We start from the raw sequence: 21381 nt of genomic DNA, 5'->3' as shown, positions 1-21381 counted from the left end.
AGGAAAAAAAATGAGAGGAGGAGAAAAAATTGAAAATTGAATGGGAAGAAAGATCTGCGTGTGTCACCTTCAGCACAGAGGGCACAGCATTGGAGGAGAAATACTAAGGCTGCCAGGCACATATCATTTCCTCGCACCCTTCCAAGGACTTGTGCTTGTCAGCACAGCTGTCATTCAGAGGGCCTTGGTTCAGCTCCTCTCTGTTCCTTGCTGCCAAGCAGTGTCACTGTTGTGTCTTGCCTACTCCCCTCCTTCACAGATGAGCCTGCTTGCTTGCAGGTGCTGTTGGAGGTGCAGATGCTCTCCATGCTCTTTTCAAACACAAGCCTGCAGGTGTTGTCATAGCTGAGTAATAAATGCCACTTGCTTCCCTGCTTCCCTGATCTACTTTTAGCCACCCAGTTATATTTAGTCTTTGACTTGTTTCTTTTCTGTTTACAGGTGCCAAGACAACATGGCCCTGAAACAAGACCAGGGGTTGTTCCTAGGCATGGTCACAGCAAGAATAATTACTAATAATTAGCTGCCTTTGTCTCCACCCACAACATACATCTACCTGTAGGTTGTAAGCTCGTGTTTGATGAGCTTGTTTTTTTGTGTATTTGCTAATTACTGTGTATGCTATGGCACTTCCCAAGTATACATGCCTCTACTGTTTGCAGTCTAAGAACAAAAGCAATTTGTCTACCAGTAAGACTTCTCTGCCTTCAACTGAATAAAGACAATATTGCATGTCTCTGGATGCTTTCATACAGAAACCTTTGTGATTTTTGAAGCACAAATGCGTGGATGCATGCAAACAAATGCTAAACGTCATGTTAAAAATGTGCATCATACTTGGACACAGATGATATGAGGGAATGCTCTGCACCCAAATCAGGGTGATTTTGAAACCCAAATCCTTGTGCCACAGTTGGTGCAGTGTTTCAGAACTAAAAAATTAGCGCCATAATATGACATAAGTTCTTTGGCCCATTCATATTTCCTACCAGTCTTGATGCTTGAGCTTATGGGTTAATTAACCTGAGGAATGAGGGGGCAATAATAAAGGGGCAGACTCTTTAGTAGGGTCTCCTGTGATAGGAAAAGGGGAAATAGCTTCAAACTAAAAGAGGGGAGACTTAGATTGGATGTAAGGAAAATGTCTCTTACATAAAAGTTGGTGAGGTACTGATACACATTGCTCAAAGAGGTGGTGGACATCCCATCCCTGGAGACATCCAAGGCCAGGCTGGGCAGGGCCCTGAGCACTCTGAAGTGTCCCTGTTCATCACAGAGAAGTTGGATTGGATGGCCTTTAAATTTCCAACTCAAATCATTCTATGACAATGGTCAGTGAACCTAAAGGGAATATACATTTAACGTGAAACATCACGGGCACTATGTTTCCTGGTATCTAGTTAACAGCTCAGAGAAAAACAAAAAGTGACATAGTTAAAAAAAAAAATTGTTGTAATGAAATCAAGTTTTAAAAAAAAATAAGAAAACGTGCAAAAAATACACTTTGAATTAGTGATTGCCTAAATCCATAAGGTGTTTCTTTTTTTCCTAAATAGATCCTTAGTAAGTCAGATCAAAACTCTGGGACTTAATGAAACAACTCTTCTGGCAAGCTCAGACATTTGGTTAAGTCATTCCTGATTTATCCTGGTTTATCCATCAGCATAATTTGGGTGTTATGAAGAAAACGTGGAAAAGTCAAAATAGATAGAACTTGTACATTGGGTTGGCAAAGGAAAATTACATGCAACATGAATGATACCATGTCAAACTCCACTGAGTCCCACTATGAATCCTGGAATTTTCAAAAGGGTTCTATGATATCATTTCAGCAAAATAACAGATGAGACAATAAGTAGGAGACAACATCCTAAGCTCAAGTTGTGCTTGATTCTGCTCTTATACTGTTGTAAATCTACTGCTGTCAAAAATCTTATGTCTGACATAGAAAGGAGAGCACACTTGGAAAACCTGCACACAACAGTCACAAGTAAATATTTTAACATTCTTCCAGGAAAAAAAAATAAACACAACAGGAAATAAAAATCAGTGGAACTGGAGTTTATGCAAATCTGTACTTGAAACAGGGCTTTCACCCACCGAGTATTTCATGTTCCTAATATTCAGGGCATGGTGAAACATTTCCTGAAGATTTTGCCTTTGTGATCATCCATCTAATTTTGCCTTTGTTTTATGATAAGAACATACATGATACTGTTTAATGATCAAATGGATGACAAAGAAAAAACAACAGTCAGAAACCTCTATGGGGAGATAAGCCTTTTGTATGTATTTATTTCATTACAGCATAAGTTGGAATACATAAAAAGCTTTACAGTGACCTTACCTATATACACTTTGAAAATGAACTGTTAATACATCACATGTAATTCACCTGAATTGTGAACAGTGTCTAAAGCATTTGCATGACTTAACCTGTTTTAAGTGGCAGCATCAACATGGTTACTTTATGGTTTCAGATTTGTCAAAGATTTATCCACCAAAACTTAAAAGCAAAGCACAAAGCTCCTACAAAAAGCAGATTACTGAACACTGTGGTTGTTTGCGATGAATTGCAGGTGCAGAACGACAAGACCGACAACATAATAGATAAAAAAACTCAAGCTATCTAAAAAATACTTGAAAGAAAATTGGTCACATAGTCATCACAGTCTCAATACTAACTCTGGTTTCCTTCTCTGCTACTTGTTTCTACTGAATACGTGCTAGGTATTTTTCTTTCCTAGTTCTCCTTCTTCCTCCTCTCCCCCTTCTTCACTCTCCCATTTTCTCTCGCTGAGTAATTTATGAAGCTTAGAGAGCCTCTAAAATAGCCTTCTGCTTCCTAATTCAGATGGGCTCATTCCAGCACTTCTTACAGTACCATTAATTAAGCCAAAACAAATAAAAAGTGCATTATTACATATTCTGAGTGCACGGTTTTACTGAATGTGGGTGTCAATCTCTGCTTTTAGTAGCTGTAATGTCAATTCAGAATAGTTCCAGTAATCTACTTTATTATGGACTTACTACTAATCTTCATTAAATGATCACAGAGTAAGAGCTGAGCCAGTGAATATAGTTAAATGAAAACATACTTTGCCACAGCAGCACTTGGGATCACACTGTTAATAGCTACACAGAGCCGTCCTTTTCAGTCCAATGTGCATCTGATGTGTAGAAAAATGGCAGACAGAAAATCATTAAATGCTTGTTACCACAGCTCCTCCACTGTACTACCATTTCCCTTCCTGTGCCCTCTTAAGTTTCCTAAAAGCAACACCACTAAAAAAATAAAAAGCCCAAAGAAAGATAATTCTAAATCCTTTGGATTCATTCAAGGAGAAAGCACTACACGTCATTTCAGACACAAAGCAAATCATCCCCATGCCAATGTTAAGCTTTGTGGTAATGAAGGGCAGCCCATCTACAGAGCAGTCAATGGAACGGATACCATAAAGCAAGAAAAGCAACAGGCCACTCATGAATAGTGAACATTGGGATACAGTACTCTGAGAGCCATTCAAACAGCACAGGAGAGTTACAGCTTTCATGTGCATAATTCATTCTTAAAATTTAACCATGTACTTGTTTGCAAAGGATTTGTTTTTGTGGACAGAATTTACATCAGCTGCTGCATAATTTTATTCATTAGTAGGGTACGATTAGCATCCTTCCCATGTTGCTTAGCAGTGCCTGTTTTCACAAATAGGATTATTCTTTTGCTAATTATTCCTTTGACTTATTTTCCAAGAATAAACAGAATTTGTACCAAAGGCTTTGCTGTAATTAAATTCTTTTTACAGAACCAGTTAGTGGAAATAGTAAATTTCTGTCTGTTATTAGCATTTGCTGAGGTGGTCTGTTTCTTTATTCATGCAGGGATTTCATTTAGATGCAATGAAGGCTCCTGGCATTTCCATGCCGTGCATGCCTCTTAAACAAGGCGTTGCCCCTGAGTGGGACCTAAAATACCTCTGCAGTCTCCTGGTACAGTACATGGAGCCCCTCACCCCAGCCTGGAGATCCAAAATTCAGAGCCTATCTGAAAAACCTTTCTCCAGAAAATTTGTCCCATTGTACCAACTCGTACTAAACATATCGTGAATTACCCATCCAGGAACTGGAGCCTGTATGTGCTTTTGAAAGTTTTGCATGAGATTCGTTCCTGAAAGAAGCTACAGGATGTGGTATCGATATTCTTCTACGAATATCCAGATTTCAGAATACACACATGTGATGTGGGAGGTCTGAGTTCCCTCCTTCCTCTGCTCAGGAGAATTCAAGCCTATGTCTTCTGGAAGATGACCTGGAAAACAGGAGTACCCTAGGAAAGAGGACACAGAAAAAATATTTCCTGCATGCCCTGGTAAAGGTGGGAGAGAAGACTGTGAGATTCATGGAGAAAGAAAATGGCTCTCCAGCTTGTCTCAGACCACTCAGTGAGGATGGCGGTTTGAATTCATTTATCAGGATAATTTCTGAGATTTTTAGCCATCTAGTGCATAACACAAAACATTGTATTATACTGTAATTCAAATATTTAGAGAGCAGGGATTAGCTCCAAGTCCTCCAGTCCTCCAGGGATTTGGGTTAAATCATTGCAGGCTAAGAAAGCAAACATCGTGTCCATGTTCCATGTAAATGCAGAAGCCTTCAGGCAATTATATAAATGACTGCTTTAAAAGCTATACATATACAAACAGTGTGAGGGTAGCATGGCACTTTGGTTTGGACCATACAAACATATTACAACAGTGGCTCCTGGGTATCACATCATCTGGTCTTCCACTCCTGAAGTCTATTTAAATCCTGCTTTTAGTACCCAAGCATTAATTTTTTTCAATATAGTAAAGACGCAAGCTGCAGAAAAAAACAACTTCCAGCAAATCTGCCTCAGGCTTAGCAGGGAGGAAAGAGAGGCCACAGAGTAGGAAACGTGGGCTGAAACACAGCACTGCAGTCAGTCATCAGGCTGTGATTACGCAGAGTGTAGGAAGGAAACAGGCATGATGGACAGCTGCTAATGGAGACCAGACTCTGCTCTCACTGTGTGACAGTGGAGTGGGAAGGCACTTGAAACAATCTCTGCTAATGATGTAAGCTAGCAAAAATACAAACCACAGCACGTTTGGCAAACACATAATGCTGTAAAGATTACTTCCAAATCTATTTATTCATAGTATATAGCAACAAGTTCTGGAAGAAAGAATGTGTTTCATTCCTTCCTCAAAGTCTGCGACATATTTTTTGCATCTCAAATCAGGGAGACTTCTCAAAACTTGTTCAGCAGCATTTTCGTGCATTAACAGGAATGAGAATGCTTAATTAATGACCAATTAATAGGAGTGACAAAGCTGGCTCGATTCCCTACTATGCTGTAACATAAAAACTGTACTACTAAATATTTTGAACTACGAAACTGCACGGTACTGTAAGATAGAACTGACACTTGGGCATTTGTGGTGACTGCTAATTCAAAACCTGCCTAGCACTTACGTCTTCAGTTTATCCACCTAAGTATTTCACTACACAGCTTTAAATACCTTCTACAGTTAAAATAGAAAATGATGCTGAAGGCAAATACATCATTTTCTTTCCCGCTCAAGCTACAACACTGTAATTTAATTGAGTCAATATTTCCAGGCATTCTCGTCAAAGAATTAAGATCATCTTTCAAAAAAAAAAAAAAAATCAAACAGTTTCTTTGTTAATCACGAACAAATACACCATCTGTGGCACTAAATTCCACTGCACCGTCCTGCAGTGAGGCTGATAAGCATCAGAGTGCAGCTCCCACCTGGGAGATGCTTTAATGAGCTCACTGGAAATGGGCTCACGTGGCTAAGAACTGTCAGAACAAAACAACTGTTCTCTAAAGATGGCAAATCAGATCAGCTGTATTAAAATGCAGGACAGATAGTGAAGGAGAAAAAAAAAAATAAAAACAACAGGAATTAAAAAAAACTGGGAAGGAAAAGAAAGAAATATCTATAAACTTCACTACCATCTTCTGTGAAGATGGTGTCTCTTAGGACAGAACCTGCTGCCTCCCTTTGGAACTAGCCATAACATAAGAATGCTAATGTTCTGCTAATGGAAACATCTTAATAAAACATAAAAAGATCTGCTGCTCTTTGATGTAAGGTCCCTATTTATTTCTAAAATATGAATCTATACTAGAACTTTGAATATAAACAATTCCCTTCCATAGTCCATGCCACTTCCAGGCTGAATCACTAATAGTAAAAACACTGGTTCTATTTTTCAGAAAAGGTGTCAGTGGTTTACAGTAAAGCTAAAACATTTGCCTTGTCTGTCTACTGACTTTTTATATATATATATAAAGTTTTTAAAATAAATGCAAGCGCCCTTTTCAGTATAGTTTGTCTATGTAGACAGTTTATGCTTTTCCAGTTCCGAGTAAAATGACAAAAAAAAGTATGCTCTGCCTTTGCACAGGCAAGAAGAATTTCTCTGGGGTTGTGTCTCGTTAGGACGCTGCTCCACAAACAGCACCTGAGTGGTTCGGAATCCCAATGACAGCATAGGCCATCAGCATGTACTGCAGTTGACAAGGGCTTATTGATTACAGCAATCAATCAAAATAAATAAAGCAGTCTCTCAATCCAAAGATAGGGAAATAACATCATGCTAGTGCACAATAAAATCAACATGTGTAACACATTCCTGTTTACCATGTCCTCCTTTGATGGTCTTGCATTAAGTTGGAAAAGCCTCTTGCCACAGGGTACTGAACATACAAAGAAACATTTAAGCTGTCTGCAGACAGTTTTGAAGAATTTACATTTGGTTTAGATTAATTTTCCTCGACCTGCAGTTAATTAAAGAGTAGTTGAAGTACAAAATATTTCCCACAGCTCTAGTGGTCTACATGGTCATGTAAATCTGCCACAGTCCAAACAGCTAAAGTCCATTTTTGTTATAATTTAAAATCTCTGATAAAAAAAGTAATAAAACAGTGTCTTTTTATACAGAAATCTTGCCTTTTTCAAATAAAGAACATATCAACATTTCATATCTGCCATGACACACCGCATTTTAAACAACTAACTTCCTTTTTTTTTTGTGTATTCCAAATATGAACATGCGGCACACATTTGTGTTGCTTAAAGCTTTACGTCTGGTATCTGTTACATCATCATGGTTGAAATTCCTGGGACCACACAGTGCCATGTCTTCCTAAAACCATCTATTGCACTGAGATGCTGTGATTGAGATGATCTTCTTATACTTTTCTAGCAGAGGAAACAGTCGATTTGACACAAGAACAAATACAGTTAAGCGATGTTGCCAGCAGTGCTTATCCTCTGGAATCATCCAGGAGAGAAAAGAAAACAGGTGGCAGAAGAGGCTCCAGCCCAGATCACAACTACATGCATACACACAACCAAAACTAATCGGAACATTTTGTTATGACACTGTTGTCAGGAATTTTTAGAACTCCAGGTGCAAAAAAGTGTCAGGAACTGACACAAACATAATCCAGAGATTATCCTTTTATAGCAGCTTCTCCTCTGGTTTGCTCGTCTTTTCACACAAAGCAAGGCAACACAGTAGGAGTTACCCAGGTGACAACCAAGCACTTCCAGACCAAAACCTTGGGAGAGGGAAGGAGGGAGCCCCTTCTCTCTGCAAACATGCTGGAGAGGGTCCCTTCTGTGGGAGTGAATTTGCGTGTTCCCTAAAAGTTGCAACCCAGCCCTCTGACCAGCACGCCAGAGTGAGGCTGGCCACTTACAGCGAGAGGGAACCCTCTTGGTCCCCTGCTTTCTCCAGCTTCTCTGGAAGAGTGAGCACAAAGGGTAGGAGGAGGCCCTTAGCATCAAATGGAGCTTTGAGAAGTTCACCATCAAAGGTACCCTTGAGCCCACCATCTGCTTCCACCTCGCCATCCTGGGCTAATATGAAGCGGAGAGTGCCAGTCCGGTTGACACAGTAGATGGTGTTACCCAAGGCAGCACAACGGAAGGGCTGGATGGGGCCACTGCTGGGCCGCAAGCTGGCACACTGGCTCCAGCGCTTGGCCACTGTGTTGTATCGGAAAACTTCAACACCAGCACCAGTCCCACCACCTGGCCCCTGCTCTCCACCACGGCCGCTGCTCACGTCAAAGCGATAGATGAAGTTCTTGAAGGCCACCATGTCAGCAGAGCGTCGACGGCTGCTGTTGTAAGGACACTCCTGCCACTCATCACGCTTGGGGTCATACTTGAGCAGTCGGTAGAAGAGAGATCCCCCTGAAACATAGATCTCCCCATTGCAAGTGGTGGCCTCATGAGCAACGGCAAAGGCTCCCTTGGGTAGGGGTGCAACGGGGCTCCAGCGATCAGCCCGTGGGTCATACTTCTCCACGGTGAAGAGGCACTCGCCCCCAACAGCGTAGAGATAACCATCCAGAGCCAGCAGCTTGAGCTGTGAGCGAGGCTGAGCCAGTGGGCGTACCTGGCTCCATGTGTCAGTGAGGGGGTTGTAGCAGAAGACTTTGTCAGAGAGGCGAGCCCGTGGCTCGCTGCCCACTGGCCCTGCAGCAATGCCCCCTGCCAGGAAGAGGTAGTTGTGGAGGACACACATGGCGCAGCCCTTGGCATTGGCCTCCTCAGGCAGACGTGTCAGCACCCTCCACTCACGGCTGGCCTCATGGTAGCAATGGATGAGGGAGCCACTCTCCTCCAAAGACATCACAGAAGAGGGGCTCTGGGGGCGGCTGCTCTCACGGCTCTGTGGTCGGCTGCCACCACCAGGCCGCTCGAAAGCATCACTGACTTCAGCCACCAATAGGCAGCGTCGTCCAGCCTCCAGGCGCCGCTGCAGAATAAGGTCCCTCTCTGCCCCACTGAGACGGCCATAGACGCCTGGCTCACGCAGCACCTCCAGATAGTGGTCACTCATGAAGCGGTAGGCGGCCTCCCGCAGCTCTGCCAGTCGTTGCTTCTTGGCCAGGCAGAGGAGCTGGTAGCAGTTGTCAAGGCGCAGCTGGGCGCGCATGGCCTCGGCAGCACAGTGCAAGGCGCAGGGCATCTGGAGGACACGGGCACCGCTCACCACCTCGGCCAGGTTGTCGTGCCGCACCTCGCCCATGCGGGCTGTGTAGACATAGTCAATGAGGAGCCTCAGCGCCCCGTAGCTCACCCCCTTCACCCGCAGGATATCTCGCGAGGCACGGGCTCGGAAGTAGTCGCTCTTGGCTGCCAGCACCGACTTGTGTGCCCGGATGCGCTGCCCTGATACCTCAATCACAAGGTCGGGCTCCTCAGCTGGCCGCCCTGTAGGCTGTGCGCCAGCTGGTGGCTCTCGTGCACTCGCCTCCTCCTCCTCCGACTCAGAGGCCACACTGTTGAGCTCCCACTGGCTTTCCACCACATGGCTGCCAGTAGAGGACGGTGATGGGGCCCCCTGCTCAGAGGTGGCAGAGCTGAAGCACAGAGAAGAGCTGAAGCTGCAGGGGGAGGACAGGGTGAGTGGTGGGGCTCCAGACCCGGCCCCACTCTCCTCCTCCTCCACTGTGCCGCTGCCCTCCATGGAGCCACACTCCACCACAGCCACACTAGCTGCTCTGGCGCTGCACAGCGCTGCCCTGGACAGGTCTTGGTCGTACTGGAATGCCCATCACCTGCTGGGGGACATTGGAGAGCCTTGAGCTTCTGTGGCCTGACCAGTAATGGCTTCTCCTCAGTCAGACACTGCCCATGAAAACCTGAATGTCTTCCCTTTATGAATATCACACCTCAATAGCCTGCAAAGCAGTTCTGTTTTTTCTGTTATCATATGAAAATTTTAAACAGTTTTCATGTGCAGCATCCTTTCACGGAAACTGGTCCCCACACCATGCTGAGCAACCCGAAAACATGTCCTTTCAAGTCAAATAGTTAGGAGTATTATCACAGCCTGTTCATCTTGTACAGCTACTTCAGGGGAAGACAACGGTTGCAATTTGTTCTGGAAGATTTCCTACAAGCCAACATATCTTCCACATGAACTTCAAGACGGTTTCTTCATATCACTGCTCCTCATATGCATTCCTCCTGAAAAAAGAAAAAAAAAAAAAAAAACCATGAAAAATTGATCAGCTTCAAAATAGATTTAGTCTCAGCTCACTCATAAGTTCAAGACTACTAAGGTTATGTTTCCTTTAAAATAACATCAATAGCACCCTACAGTTACAGTTACCCTACACAATTATGCTAATAGAACTCAACAACTTTTGTTGTTTACAAAACAAACCAAAGAGTTTATTTTCTTATGACAAAAGCAATCTGACATATATATAACAGCAGACACAGCAACAATGCATGAGCAAGATGTAATCAAACTTCATAGGCCTGGTTCAAGATTTAAGACTTCTGCTAACAAAAAAGCAGAAAAGAGTAAAAATCACAGTAGATCACTAGAACATGACTTTTCTTAATGAGAAAATGTCAGGCTGTAAAGCATGGCTCTGAGTAGGTTAGTCCCTGTCAGCCTAATTACTAATGAGTTCTATCCACATTTCAGAAAAGTAGTTCTCAGAATTCCACCAAAAAAAAACAAAAACAAAAAAAAGTTTGTCTTGTTTCTTTATGAATTTCCTGGGTTTGCTTTAAGTTTTGATAAACAATACACAAAAATTGTCCAAAAGTACTTTATTTCATGCAACAGGGATCTATAGACCAAGTTCTATTTGAAAGAAGATTAAGTCCTTTCTATGCAAATTATAGCTTGTAATTTCCTTGCAGTATAGATTACTTATTTATCCCATTAAACTACTGTTGGGTGTGTCCAACTTTTGGAGACTTTTTCATGAAAACGTAATTAGTAGATGATATTGTCTGGAAGCCTCTGACACAGACATGAAATCCAGACAGCCACGATTGCACACTAGATCAGTCTTCTACTGATCTAGTGTTTGTCTTGTGCATTTGCCCTACAAAAGGCTTTCTATTACATTTGAGAACATTCAATTAGAGGACAAATCAATACTGTGGTTTGATTTCTGGCTTTTTGAGCCTTTCAGACTATTACAAGGCTTAAATAGCATTTGAAAACTAGAGAGATTTCACAACCATTTTCGCATTTAGGTATTTTTAAATCAAACATTTAAGATCATTATACAAAATGTTATGAACTCTGAATAGACTTAGTAGCAAGATCTCCAAGGGCCAGAACCTAACTTGGTAGGTTAGGCTTTACTGACTTGTCTGCTGTAGCATTACGTGGATGAAGAGAAATGAAACGTTCTCCATGTACACTTGATGTGTAAGACTGCTTCATTAATAACTCTAAACTAGGCAGCATCCCTGTTGATGTAATTTTATTTTTCAGTGAGTCTTCACAGTACTGAATTCACTATCCAACCACTTCTTATTTTATTATACTGTAGGCATTAAGATTAATCAGTTTTCTGATCCAGGCACTCCATAGTGCCAATGATCAGCTTCGACCAAGAATAGCTTCTGTAAGAGACACCTGCAAAATGACAAATGTCAAATGGAGATGATTTGAAAAACATCTAGGATGCCAAGCTGTAACGTACTGTTATTTAAAGAAAATTGCTACCAGTATAATATCAGTGTAATGTAAGTAAGTAATTGAAATATATTGTGTCTGCCTCCTCTTCCAGGGGCTGATATTCTACTCGCATCTCAATACAGTTCTTGGAAAGACTGACGTCCTTGTCATGAACATCTGAAGGGTGCTAATATGCTTTTCCCCATTGCTGCCAACATCATGATTTTTTGTAGATCTAGATAGCTCACTTCTTTGACTACCTCTCCTACCTTCTCCTCCGGATTTCCATTCTCCTTCTACATGTAGCTTCAACCTCTCAGCCTACTTCTTGATTTTGCAAGTGAAACAATAAAAGACAACTGAAAGAGTATACTACCAAAATCAAAATGGGAGAGACCAAATGAGAAAGGTCAAAAGCAGGAAACTGCCACACCAGGGTTATCTGTGTATGATGAAATGTATTACCTGCATCATATCTCAAAGGAAAATCACCAATTGGAACATCTGAAGTTGTCAAACGGCATCTAGAAAAAGTGATCTTCTCAAAATTCTCAGGCAATGAAAACAAAAGGGGTGAGATCCTCCTCAAGCACAATAATCAGACCTTTTCCCCTATACAGATATCTACCTGGTTAGAAATTTGCCTTGTAACTAAAACATTATTGAGGAAGAGCTGCCACTCACCACAGTCCTACCAAACACCCGCGTTAACATCCTCTTGAGAAATCACTTAGAGGAAGAAGGGCTGATGGTACAGCTTGCTAATAGCAAGCAGAGGAATTCTGTACAAAATTGTCTTCTGTTATATTTATAGTTGACTACCAGGAATATGCAGAAATTCATGCTGAGCATAATGAGGATTTGAATCAAAGTGTCACATGCAATTTAGGAAACAAAGAACTCTGCAGGGAAGCTGGAGACCTAGAAAAACTAAAAGAGGGTTTGGAGAACTTTGTAACTCACAAACCAAAGACTGCACTAGAAATCTTAGCACCTTTACCTAGCTGCAAACAAAGTATAGGGATTACACAAATATAAAGATGAAAAAACAATTCACAGAAGCTGCAGAACCTTCCCACTACTGAGCAACACAACTGATCCTCAGTTAAAAAAAGGTCACAAATATATTGTAAAACAGGAAGAAGCTGGAAGGAGTTGATGGAAATACAATACTGAATTCCTGGTTTGGTGTTTTTTTCTCTCTCTTTTTTTTTTTAACTCATCTACAATGATCAAAAAGTTATACTGCTCTTTTGCTGACAAAGCATTCAAAACTTACAGTCATGGAAGATAACTGATAACCTTGCTGATTCTAAAAGATCAGAGTTCCTGATGATACAGTTTGGCTTAAAACCAACATGGCTTTTAATACTTTTACTCAAAACTGGCAAGAAGGGTAAGTACTGGAAAAGGATTCAAGCTGTCTAGAGTACATAGCATCCACAGACTGATGTCACCTTTTATACTGGGGTCTTTTAAGTCAGAAGTTAAATTACATGGACTGAAACTGTTCTCATTATCATGGGCTTGGCCTAGAGATGATGTAATGTTAATGGTCAGAGGAACTGCCAACAAACACGAACTGTGTTTACAGACTTGGCAGTGACATGCTTGCAATGTCCTGGATGCATGCCCCCAACCTCAGATGCTAAGAGACTTTGCTCAAGTTAACAGAACAGATAAGAAGGCACAGTTTTTTCCTGACAGAGGAAAAGTAATGAAGAGCTGCAGGTAAAGTTTCCTGGCACAGCATTCGTCTGGCAGCTCTTCTGATAAAATCAAATTAAATGCCTGTTTTGCCTTGTTCTCTCTCTATTTATTTCTCTTTTTTTGACCAGTGCCAATAACCTCTGACATAAACCCTGTCCTCTAGGAAGACCCACTTTCTCTAGGGACTATGTGCATGTGGGAGGAATTGGGTTATTGCTCGCTGGTTCACAAATGGAAACTACTCTGACTCAGTCCCAGGGTAAATTAAAGTAGAGCTTTCCCTATCATAAACAACTCTAATTTACATTAACAGGCTATCCTCCCTGAGAGACCACAGACCAGTTCAGATCTCACAGAATGCCATTCTGCTCCACCTTAGTCCAGGAAATGCTTTTGTAAAAACTTGTTCTGCCGAATCTTACCCCAGTGGAGAATTCCCTCAGGATAGAGGAGTCATCTGATTGAGACGATTAAGGAGTCCAAAGAGGCACAATAATCAAAAGAGAGAAAACATCTCTTGTGTTTATTTTAAAAACGGAAAGAAGGCTGTTAAAGGTAGAACTGGCCAGTACTGTAGTGCAGACTGAGAACAACCAGCTCAGTCTGGGAGAAGGCAAAATCTTCTGGAGTTGAGTGTGAAGAGGTTTTCTCCTTTATAAAAACAGTCTGTTATACTCCGGCTCACTGAGCAGGTCTGTGAAATCTCAGAAAAATAAAAGGTTTTTCCTAACTGGAGAAAACATCTGGAAAGTAGAGTTGCCACTTCTCTGAAAGTGGCTGTTTGTGGCACCTGAAATCTTGCATCCTATCACAGATTTAAACTCTAGGCCTCAACCACTTGCTTAATTTCCTATTAGTTAAGAAAATAAAAGTCTTTCAAAGGCTCACCAAGAAAACTGCAGAATATGGTTGTTGGTTTTTTTTTGTTTTTTTTTGTTTGTCTGTTTGTTTGTTTTTTTATGTTTAAAATTTGGAGTACTCAAAATGGAGCAACATATTCCCAGTGTCTTAGCCTGCCTACTGAATGTATGCCTTCAATGTATGCACACTCAAGTTGCATATGCATCCTCCTTGTAACCTCTCAGGGTGCTTTAATTTTCTCCCAGTATGCACTGGAGGTATGCATCTTTTTATCTCTTAACTGCAACATTTTCATACAACCAAGATGAAAAACAAACATCTAAGAAATGCAGCTTATGACTACAGACCACACAAGGAACATGTGGGTAGCAGTTCCTCATCAGGAACTCAGAGGATAAAAAAGGGTATGAGTGCATCCGGCAGCATTAGGGGAGAGGAAATCAGTCATAATAAAAATGTTATCAAAATCTTGATGAAACAGATACTCTAGCTGGCAAGTCAAACTAAAAATACACAAGTTTTGAGGAGTCATCATGACCACAGAACGGCTTTCTTAACAGCGATATCTGTGGAGAGCAACATTCTCTAGTTCCAGTTTAGACTCTTCAGAAGTAGTTAAGGAGCAGTGGTGTCTCTCTGGAGTTCTCACACCGAAAAGGAAATAACACTCCCACAAAATCCAAAGCTAAGAAAGGTTAAGTGCAAGTCATCTCTAAGTGCAAGTCATCATCTGAGCAAGTCATCTCTAAGTGCAAGTCATCATCTGATAGAAGAAAAAAAGTCTAACAAAAAAGAAGGTCAGAAGCAGGGCTTTGCAGAGTTACAATGCCTCTGGGGAAAGCTCTAGGGCTGATGCCTTTGTCACTAATGGACTACAGAGGTAATGGTATGGCAACAGAGAATCCCCTCTAGTTCTAGAAATAGCCTTGTAATTACTGTTGAGATACAAAGTGAGAGCCTGTGGTCATGCCTATGACAAACTAAAGTTTGGTTACCTTTGTAACTGATACTGATACAATTGTATACCCAACCGGATTGGGACAGAGGCTAACACCACACCATTAAATGAAAAGCTGTACACAACCCACCAGTGTAGTGCTACAGCTAAAAAGACAAATGCAGTCCATGAACTGGGTACACTGGGAAACAAGGAGCAACAGAAGGGAGAAAGATATCTCTGCATCTACAGCATCAGTCAGTTTACAGTGAAGATGGATAGATTGGATGGATGGGTGGATGGATGGATGGATGGATGGATGGATGGATGGATGGATGGATGGATGGATGGATGGATATTCCAGGACCTACACCTTGGAAGGAGTATAGATATTATAGACGGTACTGAATAACTTAAGAACCATAGAAAACCCTTCAGAGAGAGACAGTGCAACACTCTGCAGCCAGACACTTGGTTACTTCAACTCCTCACTGAGTGTGCTTTCCTTTGGCACCTCGCAGCTACACATCCATGTCTCGGAGAGCAGGAAGCTCATGCCAGCAGCTGGAAGAACAGGTAGTGCAAGCTGAGAAATGAAGTGCACACACTTCTTCAGGGCTTGGGGCTTGGTATGTTTGTTTTGTGACTCAATGACTGTGCACAAGTATGGATGCATGAAAAGTCTACATATGGATGGTGGAGAAAAGCCTAAACAAACCAATGGATGGAAGCCTAAACAAAACATTTCTAGCACTAAGGAAAATTTGAAAAAAGGACTGCCAAAGCATATTGTGAATGCTAAAAGTTTGCATGAATCAATGGGGAGAATGAAGAACAGGCTCATGGAAGGGAAGGTATTAACTGAAGAGATTAATGAATACACATGCTAAACACTAAAACTGTAACGAGTTTAAGAATATGCTGAGCCAAAAAGTGATCAGAGTATTCAAAGATAAATTACTTTTATGTGAGGAAATACATATTTTTACCTTGTTGCACATTTCTTTTAATACTAGATTGTGGTACATGTGGGAGGCTGGATGCTGGACATTTGATCTGATACAGGAAGACCCTCATTTTCAACAAGGCCAAATGCTGGGTCCTGCACTTTGGCCACAACAGCCCCAGCCAGCGCTACAGGCTTGGGGCAGAGTAGATGGAAAACTGCGTAGAAGAAATGGACCTGGGGGTATTGATTGATGCTGGGCTGAACATGAGCCAGCAGCGTGCCCACGTGGCCAAGAAGGCCAGTGGCACCCTGACTTGCATCAGAAACAGTGTTGCCAGCAGGAACAGGGCAGTGATTGTCCCCCTGTACTCAGCTCTGGTAAGGCTGCACTTTGAGTACTGTGTCCAGTTTTGGGCCCCTCACTGAAAGAAAGACATTGAGGCCCTGGAGTGGGTTCAAAGAAGGGCAACAAAGCTGGTGAGGGGTCTGGAGCACAGGGCTTATGAGGAGCAGCTGAGGGAGCTGGGATTCAGCGTGGAGGAGGCTCAGGGAAGACTTTATTGCTCTCTGTAACTACCTGAAGGAAGGTTGTAATGAACTGGGAGTTGGCTTCTTCTCTTGCGTAACTGGTGATAGGACTAGGGGGAAAGGCTTCAAGCTGCACCAGGGGAGATTTAGGCTGGAAGTCAGGAAATACTTCTTCTCTGAAGGAGTGGTCAGGCACTGAAATGGGCTGCCCAGGGAGGTGGTGGAGTCATTGAGCCTGGAGGTGTTCAAGGAACATTTGGATTTTGTGTTGAGGGACATGATTTAGTGAGAACTATTGGTGATGGGTGGATGGTTGGACTGGATGATCTGGAAGGTCTTTTACAACCTTGCTGTTTCTGTGATTCTGTGATTCATTCCAGTGCTATCAATCTCTGAAACAAAAAATGAGAACTGCTATGTTCTTTCTAGAACTCTAGGAGTTCTACAAACAAAAGCCTCGCTGGAAAGTACTTTGGGGCACAGGAAGGATTAAGTTTGACAGGACCTTGAGAAAGACCACACAATATGTGCAGGACAACCAAAGGATCAGACCCAGACAGCACAGGTTCATAAAAGGCAGGTCCCGCTTGACCAACCTTCTATGATTGAGAGACCCTCCTGATAGATGAGGGAAAGGCTGTTGACAAAGCCTACCTAGACTTCAGCAAAGCCTTTGACATGTCTCCCACAGTATTGTCCTGTAGAAAGTGGTCTTGGACAGGTAAACTCTCCACTGAGTAAAGTACTAGTTGAATGGCAAGGCTCAGAGAGTGGTGGTAAATGGAGTTAAATCCAGATGGCAGCCAGTCACAAGTGGTGCTCCTCGGGGGTTGGCCTTTGGGGCCTGTCCTGTTCAGTATCCTTACTGATGACCTGGATGAGGGGATTGAGGGCACCTTCGGCAAATCTGCAGATGACACCAAGCTGGGAGGAAGTGTGGATCTGTCTAAGAGTAGGAAGGCTCTTCAGAGGGATCCGAACAGACTGAATTGATGGGCTGAGGCCAATGGGATGAAGTTCAACAATGCCAAGTGCCAGATCCTGCACTTTGATCACAACAACACTACAGGCAACACTATAGGCTTGGGGTAGAGTGGATGGAAGACTGTGTGGAAGAAAGAATTTGGGTCTGTTGGTTGATGCTCAGCTGAATACGAATCAGCAGCATGCCTAGGTGGCCAAGAAGATCAGTGGCATCCTGGCTTGTATAAAAAATAGTGTTGTCAGCAGGAGCAGGGAGGTGACAGCTTCTCTATACTCAGTTCTGGTGAGACTGCACTTTGAGTACTGTGTTCAGTTTTGGGCTCATCATTACAAGAAAGACATTGAAGCCCTTGAGCATGTCCAGAGAAGGGCAATGAAACTGTGAAGGGTCTAGAGTACAAGTTTTATGAGGAGCAGCTGAGGGAACTGTTCCCTCAGGATTGTTCCATGTGGAGGAGGCTTGGGCAGACCTTATCACTCTGTACAACTACCTGAATGGAGGTTGTGGCAAGGTGGGGGATGGCCTCTTCTCCTGCATAACCAGTGATAGGAATAGAGGAAATGTCAAGTTGTGCCAGTGGAGGTACAGGTTGGACATTAGGAACAAATTCTTCTCCACAAGAGTGATCGGGCACTAGAATGGACTGCCCAGGGAGGTGGTGAAGTCACCATCCCCGGAGGTGTTCAAGATATGTTAATATGTTGTACTAAGGGGCATGGTTTAGTGTGGAAATATTGGTGGAAGGTGGATGATTGGACTAGATGATTTTGGAAGTCTTCTCCAACCTTGGTGATTCTGTTATCAGATTAACTGATCTAGTGATCCTTTCCAACTTTAACTTCTGGAAATTGCCATGCACCAGGTGTAAAGACATTGAGCAAGGCATCAGTTTGCGATGACTAAAAGCCTAGCTGTTGTGTTAGTGTGGTTAATGTTGATTGCAGAAATGTTTTTGAGATTAAACGGCGCTGTCAACAAATAAATAATTAAAACACATTCAAAGTCTCTGGAAACACTTTGGTAATGATGATTCTAACCAAAGAGGGAGAGAATATGCATAAGAAGGCCAAGTCAAGCAAACCAGCAGATTTTTACAAACAGATTTCAGGAAATATGAGAAGATTCAGGTTTTGTTGTGTGTTACAGTTTGATGTCAATGAATGCACTGAATTTTTATTTTTATTTACACTTGCTATGAAACACTTGCTATGAGAAGATGGGCCAATAAATTTGGATGAAATGAAATTCCTTGCTTAAGATAAAAATGGGTTTTGCTTTTAGTATCATTACAGAAAAGAACACGCATTACAGAGCTGAAAGCACTAGCCATCTACCAAAGTCTATCACCATTGTGCTTGAGAAAAAAACTTTAGAAGTAATTATATACTTCAAAGGACAGCCAACAATATCCCATTCTTCTCAGGCTTATACCTAGGAAAAGAAAGTAAAAGGAAAACTTCAAGAGAATGTTATAATAAAATCACTTCTTCCAGACAAAGTCTAAGTCAGGTACTTAAGGGAAAAAAGTTCCCCTTTAGACTGAACAGGCTCATTGATTTCTTGGCCAATTAGGTGAGTGATACTTAGAAATGCAGAGATCCTTCAGATATGCAGTGAATGACATCCTTCTCATTTTCTGACAGCATGTAGTTTCCTTGCTGTTTCCACCAATACTTTTTCCAACTGAAGGTTTAGAACCACCCCAGCCACAGCTAAAGGTCACAGTACATCTAGTTAGATTCATAAAATAGCCTTAGATTTCTGTAGATGTTATCACAACACAGCCTGTGGACTGGATTCAAAGATGCAGAGATGCGCCATTGCTCTGAAGCGTGGCAAAGGCTGACTTTGAGGGCAGTTCTATACAACAGATGGCAATACAACAGAGATAAACCTAAGAGCCAGATCAGACAGGAAAATATAGTCCAACATGACAATCCATACTCCCTAACCAGAAAGGAAGCAAAGATTTAGCTTGCACAGACTTCCATCTGCCATTGAAGTGCTGTTGGTATAGTACATTGTTGGACCTATTACCGTGAATTATTAGGTGACTCATGAGTCTGACATTTTTTATTATTCCATGGAAACCAGGCCAAGGTAGAGGGGGATGGTGCAGGCCTGGGGCCATATTCCTACACAGAACTGATTTGTGGGTGGGATGCACCTCCCAGTTCTCCTATAGGAAAAGAGGCAAATGGATTTAGTGTCTGAGATGTATGGTACTGCTGATCCATCCACATTCAGCTCCTGCAAAGGAATCTGCAGCATACAGATACATAGCATGCAGGTATAGATGTACGCCAATACAATGGGATCCTTACGTAGCAGCACATGAGAGCTACAGAGGACTAGCCAGTGGAGAAATATTGAAGATTACAATGCTGAAACGCTTAACACAAGCAACTAAGAAGTGTTAATTCTTGGTTTGGGTGTCTTAGGCCAGAATTGTGTCCAAAATTTTAAAAGATACCAATAATGACACTGCCTTTAACTGACAAGCTTAAAAAAACCCCCTCAAATGAGCAACCAAATCATCAAGCTATGTACTATGAGAGGAAAGCTACTCTCCTTCATACTACAGCTTTTCAAAGAAACAATCAAAATGTTATGGAAAGAGAGAAAAAAAGAATATAGAGTTGTGCTCCCTGATGAAAGGGAACTTCCCATTTTTCTTCCCATCATACTCTGTGGGGCAGGGCTCAGCTGAGCTGTCTGGGGACACAGTCTGTCCCAGCTTGTGTCATGTTTTTAAAGTACTTTTGCTGATGTCAAAGCAGAAATATATGTTGGAGTCAAGGTACTTCTCGTGGCTAGACTCCCCTGCCAGAAATAACCACACAGAATCAGCAATGACTCCACCAAGCAGTGGGGATATGTCTGCAGCAACAATGAAACTGAGGGCTCAACAAAATATGAGTCTATGCCATGTCATCACTGGAACTAAACAAGGGAAGAAGAGAAAATTGAGTGAGATGCATGCCGTTTGCATTACTCGAAGGGAACAGTTTCTGGCCAGTCTGACACAGAAATACAATGGGTTCCTATTAAAACACTTCTGTTTCCACAGCCTGATACTTCCTGCATTTGGTGCATGACATTCTTTTTTTACCATATTGTGAACTTTATAAGCTGAACTGAGTGTTGAGGCAAAGGTTTTCTGGCTGCACTGATTTCTCAACTTTGACATTTAGTGTAATTCACTATTTCTTGCAATAAATAGATTTTTTTTTATTTATTTAACATAGCAGATTCGTTAACAGTTAATAAGCCTGAATTTAAAGCACAGAAAACACTGTCTGGTTATCTAATTTATTCCTCCAAGCACAAGCCAAAGAATTTTATTCCTGTACCAAGCCAACAACTTCTGGTTGAATTAGGTCAAAGCAATCTTCTGTTCAAACAATCTGTCCCTCAGCCATAGAACTTCTCTGTTTCAGCTAATGACCTTGCTGGTAAATCAGGTGTTGAGTGGATCACTGTGGATACCTTTAAGGAATACACATGCTGTGCTTTACTTCGGGGTTCACTTTTTTGTCTTCTGCAGTCTCGTACATGTTGACATGCCTATTTTCACCAAAAGATTCGTGCTCCTTCTGAACAGACATATCGACTGGCAGCATAATCATGAAGGATGATGATGATCACAGCTATCTTGGGACTGTCACATCTGCTCTCTGTCTTTCTTACACAGAGAAGAAGGCTGCAACACAGCTGCCTACCCTACCATTCCTTTGCGTACAATATTGTAAAGCCCTGTTAATATATATGGTTAAATCTGCATCGGATACAGCAGCTGTGGTGCTGCTCTTGAATTTGTTAAGCAGCAACCTGGGCAGAACTGAAGATGGCCAGACCTGTAGTAAGAACCGATGCCATTAAATCAGAACATGAGGCAGACAG

General features: G+C 42.1%; 1 protein-coding gene across 1 annotated transcript; it reads right to left on the bottom strand.

Moving 5' to 3' along the window:
• Positions 1-2274: 2274 nt before the first annotated feature.
• Positions 2275-10042, bottom strand: KBTBD11 (kelch repeat and BTB domain containing 11). The gene has a single exon (XM_042827897.1). The coding sequence runs from the start codon at positions 9541-9543 to the stop codon at positions 7759-7761; it is 1785 nt and encodes a 594-aa protein (XP_042683831.1). The 5' UTR covers positions 9544-10042; the 3' UTR covers positions 2275-7758.
• Positions 10043-21381: the final 11339 nt, after the last annotated feature.

Source organism: Centrocercus urophasianus, unplaced genomic scaffold (genome assembly GCF_019232065.1).
Source record: "Centrocercus urophasianus isolate 14NV4802_14NV808 unplaced genomic scaffold, USGS_Curo_1.0 seq_10, whole genome shotgun sequence".
NCBI lineage: Eukaryota > Metazoa > Chordata > Aves > Galliformes > Phasianidae > Centrocercus > Centrocercus urophasianus.
The sequence above is the reverse complement of the archived record's forward strand: the minus strand, read 5'-3'. Positions and strand labels throughout refer to the sequence as shown.

What these genes read in the sequence shown, in the direction of transcription:
- KBTBD11 (XM_042827897.1), bottom strand. Translation starts at nt 9,543, where the DNA reads ATGGAGGGCAGCGGCACAGTGGAGGAGGAGGAGAGTGGGGCCGGGTCT.